This window comes from Aethalodelphis obliquidens, unplaced genomic scaffold, assembly GCF_003676395.1.
Source record: "Aethalodelphis obliquidens isolate GAN/ISIS:26980383/991018 unplaced genomic scaffold, ASM367639v1 scaffold71, whole genome shotgun sequence".
Classification (NCBI taxonomy): domain Eukaryota; kingdom Metazoa; phylum Chordata; class Mammalia; order Artiodactyla; family Delphinidae; genus Aethalodelphis; species Aethalodelphis obliquidens.
The window spans coordinates 10,531,186-10,540,923 of NW_020838015.1; the positions used below are offsets into that span (position 1 = coordinate 10,531,186).

The window sequence follows — 9,738 nt, forward strand, 5'->3', positions numbered from 1 at the left end:
AGTAGAGAAGCATGTCAGGCTGGTGAGTGCTGGTCGGCACCGATCCTCTGTGCGGGGATCACTCTGGTTTGTCCTCTGCACCCCTGTTGCTGCGCTCTCCTCTGTGGCTCTGAAGTGTCCCCCCCCACCCACACCCCGTCTCCGCCAGTGAAGGGGCTTCCTAGTGTGTGGAAACTTTTCCTCCTTCACAGCTCCCTCCCACTGGTGCAGGTCCCGTCCCTATCCTTTTGTCTCTGTTTTTTCTTTTGCCCTACCCAGGTACGTGGGGAGTTTCTTGCCTTTTTGGAAGTCTGAGGTCTTCTGCCAGCGTTCAGTAGCTGTTCTGTAGGAGTTGTTCCATGTGTAGATGTATTTCTGATGTATCTGTGGGGAGGAAGGTGGTCTCCACGTCTTACTCCTCTGCCATCTTGAAGATGTCTCCCTATTATCTGAATGCCTCTTTGAAGTGGATGCTTTGGCAATCAGAGCTTAAGTCAGGCACTTGCATTACAAAAAGTCAACCGTCAGGGTTTACACTACAAAGTAGCAAATGGGGAAAGCAAGAATCTAAGTTTTGGAGATGAAAGAGAGAGGGTGTGTTCACTCAAGGTGCTCATAGAGAAGGCAGAGCATCTCCCTCTGATGTAAGATTGGTCACTTACCCAAATGTGTAGGGATAGATAATGCCAGGGTCCTCAAAGGCACTAGAGATATAGCCAGACCCCTAACTGAATGAGTTCTTGCATTCATAGCAGAGTTTCAGCTGGCCAGGCCTGGTAGCACCACTGTCCTCAATACCACAGACCAGGTAGTTACATCTATCTGGATGTGCCTTTGGAGTTGGACAATACGTGGATTCCTGCCCTGTTTGTGTGTTCCTCCAGATGACCTTTGAGATGAGTCATGAGACCCTGTACTTGGCAGTGAAGCTGGTAGATCACTACCTTATGGAGGTAATATGCAAGAGGGACAAGCTACAACTCCTTGGTTCCACTGCTTTTCTGATTGCAGCAAAATTTGAGGTGAGCCTGAGTCCATAGGACCTGGAGAAAACTAATCAATCGGTTTCTATCCAAGCCAGATATATATGTATGTATGTATGTATGTGCATTTACATATGTATGTATATATATGCATGCATATGTGTATGTATATATTATATACATGTATATACATATATATATACGCATGTGTGTACATTCACATGTGTATTTGTGTGTGTATACAATTACATACATGCACACAAATAAGTTTTCCTACCGATTTTTTGTCTTCCTAAGCAGGGAAACTGGTGTTGGGTGCAAATGGTGGTGTATTTGTTTCCTGGCGTCAACAAAATTCTCCCTTTTCCTCTTTGAAGATGTGTGTAGGTGGACATATTACTAGTTAAATGGATTGTTCTTTTTAAAGCTTCCTTCTGGACCATAATTTTCTGTCCCCACCCCATTTTCTTCTTCCAGCAACTCCACCTCTGTCTAGTGGAGTCTTGAATTGCTTATATAAGGAAGCATTTCCAAATCTAGGTGCTGGAGACATTTAAGAGAAAATGGCCTGGTGTAGATGGTAGTGAGTCCAAGTAAATTAGTTATTTTTGAAGTAGCAGTATAAAAGCAAGTAGCTGGCCTTTCCTTCATAACCATATCCATCTAACTACTTTATCTGAGTCTTTCCTCTTCCTTATATGCTAAATGATCTTGTTCTACTCTCATTTTTCCTTCAGATAGACTAATAGTATAAAACCTTAGGGTTTAGGAACAGAGAAGTAGCAACTTTTATGAGTACAAAAACCTTTAGAACTGTGGATTTGTCTTTGTGTTCCCTACTCAGATCTGTCCCTAACTAGCTTTCTGCTTCCCTTCTTCATTCTCTCCTTTACTCACTAGCTCCTACCTCGATCAGTACCTCCCTCTCTAACTCCACCCCTCCTTTGCTCCTTACTTGCCTCCCTCTCTCACCACTTCCGGCCCTCACTCCACTTCCGGCCCTCACTGCACTTCCACCCTCTCTTCAATTCTGCTCTCTCTCCACTTCTGCCCTTGCTCCACTTCCACCCTCGCTCCACTTCTGCCCTGTTCCACTTCTGCCCTTGCTCGGTAGCTCCCTTCTTCCCTCCAGCCTTCTTTCAATCCCTTCCTTGATCCCTCAATCCCTGTTTTGTACACTCGCTCACTCCATGCTGGGCCCCTCCCTCCATCCCACCCACCCACTCTTTCTAACTCTCCTTTTCTCTATCCTTCTCTCGCTCACTCCTTCCCCTCCTCACTTGATCCCTCCTTCCATGACCCTCTCCCTTCCACCCTGGTTCTATCCCTCACTCCTCCATGCCTTCCCACCCACCTACCCACCCCATCGCGCCTTCCCTCCTACTCCACCCTCCTCTCTTCCACCCTCCCTCCCTTCCTGTCCCTTTCCTTTGTTCACTCTCTTCTCTCCTTCCCTAGCTAATGTTCTTCCCTCTGTCACTCCCTCTCTCTCTTCCTCCTCCTTCCCTCTCCTCCCTGTTGCTTCTCTAGTGTGTGCTCCCCTCCCTCCTCCTTTGCTTCCTCCTCCCCTCCTCCCTCACCCTTCCTTTTCTGCTGGTTCCTTCTCTCCCCTCCCTGCTTGCTCCTTCCCTCCGTATCTCCCATCCTTGCTTCATGGTACTCTGGCACCATGACTCCCCCCACCTTAACTTCCTCACACCCTCCTTCCCTGTCTCCTTCCTTTTTCCTCCTTCTCTCTCTTCTTCCTTCCTCCCTCCCTCCCTCCCTCGTTCTCCCCATTTCCCTCTCTGGCTCACTTCCTTCCCTACTGTCTTGCTCCCTGGTTCCCTTGCTCCCCCTCACTCCCTGCTCCCTCTCTGCTCAGCTCCCTCTCACTCACTTCCGTGGTCACTCCCTCCCACCCACTCATGCTTGTTCCCTTCCACCCTCTTTCCCTCCCTGGCTCCTTTTCTCCTTGGTTCTCTCCCTCCTTCCCATCCTCCCTCCCTCCTGATTGCCCTTGCTCCCTAGCCTCCTCCTTCCCTTTCTTCCTCTTTCTCTTCCTCCTCCCTCACTCTCTCCCTTGTTCCCTGCTTCCCTCTCTAGCTCATTTCCTTCCCTGCTCACTGGCTTCCTGGTTCATTCCCTTGCTCCCCTTCCTTTCTCTTTTCACGTCTCTCCCTTTCTCCTCCTTCCTCCACCTACCTAGGGATGTCCTTGTGGCTTAAGCAAGTGCTCCCTGTCTCAGCCTTAAGGGGGTTAAAAAAGCAGCTGGGGGTTCCTGGACAACCAAGAGCGGGAGGGAGAAGGAGTGTGCAAGGTGCTCTCGTTAGCAAATTTTGGAACAAGGAGCACCCCTCTTCTGGTTATCAGGACAAAGGACCTCCACTAAGTTTTTTGGAGCAGGGGTGTCTTCCCCTCACAGGACTGAGAAGTACAGAAAGACTTTGGCAAGGGGAGGTATGGAGATGATATGAGAAGAGAAGAAAGGAAGGAGCCACTGGTGAGTAGAGCAGTAGAAGGGAGAGTTTCTTGTCCTGGTCTTGTCACTAGGTTGCTGTGTGACCTTGAGCAAGTCACTTCCTCTCTCTGGGCCTCAATTTCCCTGTCTGCAAACCCAGAGGGTTGGTCCAGTTTGTGATCTGAAAATAAAGGTGTGAGAAGAAGGCTGGGGTGGGCAGTGAGGTGCAGCTAGAGAAAAGATTCAGGGGTCTACCTGCCTCCTAGTCCTTTCCCCCAAACTAAGGTTCAACCTGCAAAGGGGAGGACATGGAAAGGTGCCCCAGATTGTGGAGGGGGGTTTTCTTCTCACCCTTGGCTTGGATTGGACCTTCCCAGTCTAGCCCCCTTGCACATCTCCCATCCCTTGGTCTTCAGTCTCTGCTTAGGTTCCCTCTGTGCCTATTTCTCTCTGTCTCTCACTGCCTATTACCCCAGTAGTGCCCCCTCTCAAACATCTTTATTCATTCCTTAGACAAGAAAACAAAGTGCGGGCTTATTTTCCATCTCTAGCTCCCTTCCTGTCGTCTCCTTCCCTCTGTTTCCCCAAGAGTAGGCCTTAGATTTCCCATTTCTGGCTCTCACTCATTAGAAGAGAGATCAGTGCTTCCAGTCCCTGTGCCATATTATGCCGCTTCCAGTGCTATAAGAATCTACCACAAGAGGCCCTATCCTCTCTCCTCCTATCTCTCTGATTTTGTTTTTCAGATGTACTACTCAAAAACCAGAAGCTGGCTCTCAGAGCTACCCTGAAGGTTCATGCCAGGGAATGTTATTACCTCCTATCCTTCACCCCTCTCCTCCCCTGCCTTTCATCTCCAAGCAGAGAGGAGTGGGCTGTCTTAGCCTGGTTGTGACTGCCTCTCCTCTCCACCCATAGGAGCCCAGCCCACCTTGTGTGGATGACTTCCTGTACATCTGTGATGATATTTATAAGCGAGATGAGATGCTCGCCATGGAAATCAGCATCCTAAAAACCCTCAAATTTGATATCAACATTCCCATCGCTTATCATTTTCTGCGCAGATATGCTAAGGTAAGACAGGGCAGGTACATCTTCATTTTACCACTGCTGGGTTAGTCCCCTCCATTCCCAGAGTGGCTGCTTGAGTGGTAGGAAAAGGGAAAGGGACAACTGGGGACAGGGGAATTTCTTCTTCAGTCCACCCTCCTAGATTGGCAATCTTTATGGAGTGTGGGGGGAAGAAAATTGCATATTTCCATGGTATGCCTATAAAGTTTTCAGGTGAGGGCAGAGTAGGGGAGGGGAAGAAGATTCTTTGATCAGGAAGGGACACTTGGGAAGTTTAGGGGAGATGCTGTCAAAGTTCTCTTCCTTCACCTGAATATTGGTTACAGGGGAAGTCACTTTGTATTATACAAGTGTGTCTTGTTGTAGGATTTGTGTGTGTGTGTGTGTGTATACACACATGCGCGCCCCCCCCCCACACACACACACGCACACACATATTCAAACAAGAAAAGGGAAGGAGTTCTTTTGGAGCATGAAATACCTCCTAGTCTGGAACCCAGTGAAAAGTCAACAGTTGGAGGCCTTCGGCTCTTCAAAGGATGGCATGTACAGAAAGGGGAGGTGGAGGGTACCACAATCACACTTGATAATTTGGTTTAAAACCCTGAAAATGGCAAATACCATTGCCAATTTCGTAATCCCCCCTCCTAAAGATTCTGTGCTTTGGGGGCAGGGTCCTTAGTGTGAGTCATGGTGGCAAAAGAGGTACATTGTTCAGGCAGAGAGCCATTTAGGCCCAAGGTGGGATAACTGGAGTGAGTGAGTGCAGGGGGTTTTCTGCTTGGTGCCAGTGTTCTGAATTGATTGCTGAGCCAGTCTTCTTCCTGCCTTTAGTGTGTCCATGCCAGCATGAAGACACTGACCTTGTCCCGCTTCATCTGTGAAATGACCCTGCAGGAATACGACTATGTCCAGGAGAGGGCTTCCAAGCTAGCTGCTGGCTCCTTCCTCCTGGCCCTCTACATGAAGAAGCTCGGACACTTGGTAAACACTTGTGTGCGGTGGGGAAGAAGGAGTAGGGATTTTAAAAAAACATATTTATTTATTTATTTTATTTTTGGCTGCATCGAGTCTTAGTTACAGGATGTGGGCTCTTCATGCAGCACACGGGCTTCTCTTCAGTTGTGGCACATGGGCTCCAGAGTGTGTGGGCTCAGTAATTGCGGCACGTGGGCTTAGTTGCCCCGTGGCATGTGGGATCTTAGTTCCCTGCCCAGGGATCGAACCCCCGTCCCCTGCATTGGAAGGCAGATTCTTAACCAGTGGACCACCAGGAAAGTCCCAGGGATAGGGATTTAAAAGCACAGGGTCAGCTCAGGAGGAAGGTGTAAACTAGGGCTGTGGGAAACTCTGTGACAAAACTACTACATACCTGCCATTATGAATCCTTTAACATCTTGACATCTTAGGGGCCTGGCTGCCTAAAGGGTTTCTAGAGCCATGGTTTTAAAGTATTTTATTTCACTTTTCTTCATCACAGTACCCTTTCGTCCAAAGACAGCTTACCTGAAAGCCCAGTATCACAAAACAGACTGTGAAATTATTCTGATTGCAGCAGGGGGTGGCGTGGACCCACTTCTTGCCTTATCCCATTCCACCCCTGCTCCTTGCAGCCCCCTCAGCAAGGTTGGCCCCCCAAGGGAGCTCATTGGAACAGGATTTGGAAAGCACTGACCCAGAGAACAGAGTAGTGAAAGCAACTGTCCATGTGTATAACAGGGGACTCAGATATACTATTGTGCTCTTCTCTGAGGAGGAAGGCCCCCACAGCCTCCTTCCCCAATACAAATAAAATGCATATTTGATACTTTCTCAATTTTATAAAAAATTGTGAATAAAAGTAACTTTAGAAAACTATGAATTTTTACTGACGTGTAACATGCAATCCAATAGAAAAAGTATGCTTGCAAATGAGCATACTCTTCCCAACCACTCCTAAGACCCTGCAGCCTAGAAATTCTAGCACCACTACTGATGGAGAAACCTCTGTGTGCTGAGGAAAAACCCTATAAACAGTTGTGTGAATTTGGACAAGGCACTGATATTTCTTGGGACAGAGAAAGCATTAAGTAAATGGCAGGGATGGCGATGAGAAAGAATACATAATAATAATGGCTAGCATTTATTGAGTTCTTAGACAGTGAACTAAACACTTTGTCTATTAACTCAATCTTCACAACAACCCTATGAGATCAGCACTATTATTCCTATTGTACAGATAAGAAATAACTTCCCATGTTTGGCTAATGAGAGGCAGAGCTAGGATTTTGGGAACTAGGAGTCTGTTCAAAGAATATACCTACTCTATAATCAGAATGGATGTAGCTGTAGCCCTGGAGCCATGATCTTGGAGGCCCCATGCTGACCCAGGCTTTTACCCTTGGGTCCTGGGGAAGGCTGGTAGGTCCTGAGGGAGGACAGTTGAGAGGCTCAGGGCAGCAAACTGCTTGCCAACCAGTATAAAAATATTTCAGTGTTTTAACACTTGGCATGGCTGTACCAGTGAGTATCAGCTAAGTGTCAGCCCTGATCTGAACCCAGGTAGTCTGGATCCATAGTCCTCTACACTATATATACTGCTATAGATGAGAAAGTCTTCACAGAGGAGGTGACTTTTGAGTTGGGTCTTGAGAGATGAGTAGGAACCTTGAGAAGAGACATTCTAGGCAGAGGGAACAACAATTGAAAAGATGTGAAGGCAATAAGAAAACAGTGTGATGTATTCAGGGCAGAATAAGACATTTCCTATGGATAGAGCAGAGGACGTATGAGTAGGGAATGGTGAGAGGTGAGACCAGAATGGTAGAGTGTGGTCAGATTGTGAGAGGCCTTTGATGCCATGCTGAAAGATCCATTTTACACTAAGGCATTGCAAGTTTTTAAGGCAGGGGAGTGACATCTTCCTGTTTGTATGTTTTGGAAACAGTACTAGTATATAGCAGTATGGAAGGTATATTAGATGAGAGAGCGTATGTGAACGTATCAACACCAGTGAGTGGGCTTTTATAATAATCAATGTGAAGCATTGGGGCAGTGAACAATTGAACAATGTGAACAATTGGGGCAGTGACAGTAGGGCTGTTAATCTTAATTAACACACCCAATATGATGTGTTATCCCATGTGTTACTCCCCTGCTCAGCATGCCAATGACTGCCCTTTGCCTGTGGCAGTGGTTTCCAAAGAGTATTCAGTAGAGCCTTGGGATTCCTGCAGAAGTATCTCAGGGGCCCAGGGGCCATGTAAAAGGTAAAGGGATCCAAATTGGTGGGCTTCTTAGTTCCCACCCCCAATTCCAGGTAAGATATTTGGGCTTCCAGGTAAGATATTTGGGAAAACATGAGTTCAGGGAAAATAATTTAAGACATTTTAAGAAAACCACTGCCTCACAGAATAATGAATTTTCTTTTCTCTACCTGTGGAACTCCCACTAGACTTTCAGTACCTATTGCAGATGTGCCCTCCTCTGCAAAGCTTTTTGTGACTTTCCCAGCCAAAATTCATGGGTCCTGCAGCTCTGTTCCTCCACTGTCCCATGCTCCCTTCCATTGTAGCACTTCCCACACATTTTATAATTCTATGTGTGCATGTCTGTCTCCCCAACTAGACTACAGACTCCTCAAGAGCAGGAGCCTTAGTCATCTCTTAGTCATCTTTGTATTCCCAGCATCCTGTATGGGGCTTGGTAATATCCTAGCTAGCATTGTTTGGGTATGTGCTAGACTCTGTTCCGTGTGCTTTATGTCTATTAACTCATTTAAGCCTGTTATATAATTACTGTAATCGTCCCTATTTGGCAGATTTGGAAACTGAGGCACCTAGAGGTTAAGTAACTGGCTCAAGGCCATGCTGTTAATGGAGCTGGAATTTGAACCCAGGCAGTTTGCCTCCAGAGCCTTTGCTCTTAAACACTCTGCTATATTCCTTTTGCCACATGATAGGCATCCTTAAAGTTGACTGAGAAAATGAATGCATGAAATGATAGCTGTTTGAGCCAGAGAGGAGGAACAGCCTTAAGTTCCTGCTGGCTATTTAGTTGGGACCTCAAGTTTGTTCTGAGGTTTGCCTGGCCATTGGCTCTTAACCTGAGAGTAAGTAACAAAGTCAGTCCTGTTCCTTAAATTCTTTGGTGGATTTCAGTTTAAATACCTATGGCTAGGGCTAATATCCAGCTGGTGCATATGGATATAGCCATATCACTAGCCTGCAGCTGGAACATAGTCTTCTAGGTAGTACCCTATAATTATTGGTCGGTGTCTGTGCTCTATGAGTCTTTGAATTGTTTGACTTTCTTCCCTGCCTGTACTATGGATAGGAAGTTTCGATTTGGGTATTGGAGACAGGAAGTATCTGCTTCCTGTTGTAAAAGTCACTGTCCATGTTGCTTCTTCCAGGCTCCTACCCTGGAGTATTACAGTGGCTACAAGACCTCTGATCTTCACCCCTTGGTCAGGCAGCTGAACACCCTGCTGACTTTGCGTTTGTGCAATAGGCTCAAGACTGTGCATTCCAAGTATTCTCACCAGTAAGTACCAAGCTCCAGTTGAGGCTGGGTTTGTGCTCAGTCATGGGGAGGCCCAGACTAACCTCATTTAAGGGAAAAGAAAGATTCAGGTACTTTTTACCTTACTTTCTGCTCCAGAGTTAAAGCAAGATAGGGAACCAAGGACCTATGTCCCACTTATTCCATGGAGCCTGCTTGCTTTGGGCTATTTTACACTGAGCAGACCCCTCTTCCTTTTGCAGGGTCTTCTTTGAAGTCACCAAAATCCCACCCTTGGACGTGTTGAAACTGGAGGAGATTTTGAACTGCTGCTAATTCTGAGGCCGAGGGTCTGGTACTCTGGCAGCAGCCACCGGGGCCAGGCAGGCATGTAAATAAGCTGTATTTATTCTGTCCTTGAATTTGTCTTTTCATCACTTTTCTTCATTTTTACTGTTTGTCTATTCCCAAACTGATAATGTTGTAAATATTTGTGTTTTTTTATGAAAGAGAAGAAATTATTGTTGTATTTGATTAGAAATTTAATAAAAATTAATGGTTGTTGTTAACATGGCTCACTTCCCCCCTTATTGCTCAGGAGCCCCACACATAGCCCTGTTTTTTTCCTGCCTAGTAAAGGCTGTGCCTCAGGGTCTAGCTTATCCAATTTCCCTCTCTGTTTGGAGACTTTCTCTTCACAGGAAGAGGAATTGATCTAGGTGTGAACTGATGAATGAGTCTGTAGACTTGTGGTGGGAGGGGTAGTCCAAAGAGACCCCACTA

The 9,738-nt window shown here is 46.6% G+C and overlaps 1 protein-coding gene across 1 annotated transcript in view; it reads left to right on the top strand.

Annotated features, from left to right (window-relative positions):
* Positions 1-9,524, top strand: part of CCNB3 (cyclin B3) — a 54,876-nt gene extending 45,352 nt beyond the window's left edge. The window contains 6 exon segments of the mRNA XM_027091274.1: positions 864-1,001; positions 4,321-4,476; positions 5,308-5,457; positions 8,867-8,997; positions 9,219-9,285; positions 9,287-9,524. Coding sequence (XP_026947075.1) covers positions 864-1,001; positions 4,321-4,476; positions 5,308-5,457; positions 8,867-8,997; positions 9,219-9,285; positions 9,287-9,376 — 732 coding nt within the window. The 3' untranslated portion in view covers positions 9,377-9,524.
* The last annotated feature ends 214 nt before the right edge of the window (positions 9,525-9,738 follow it).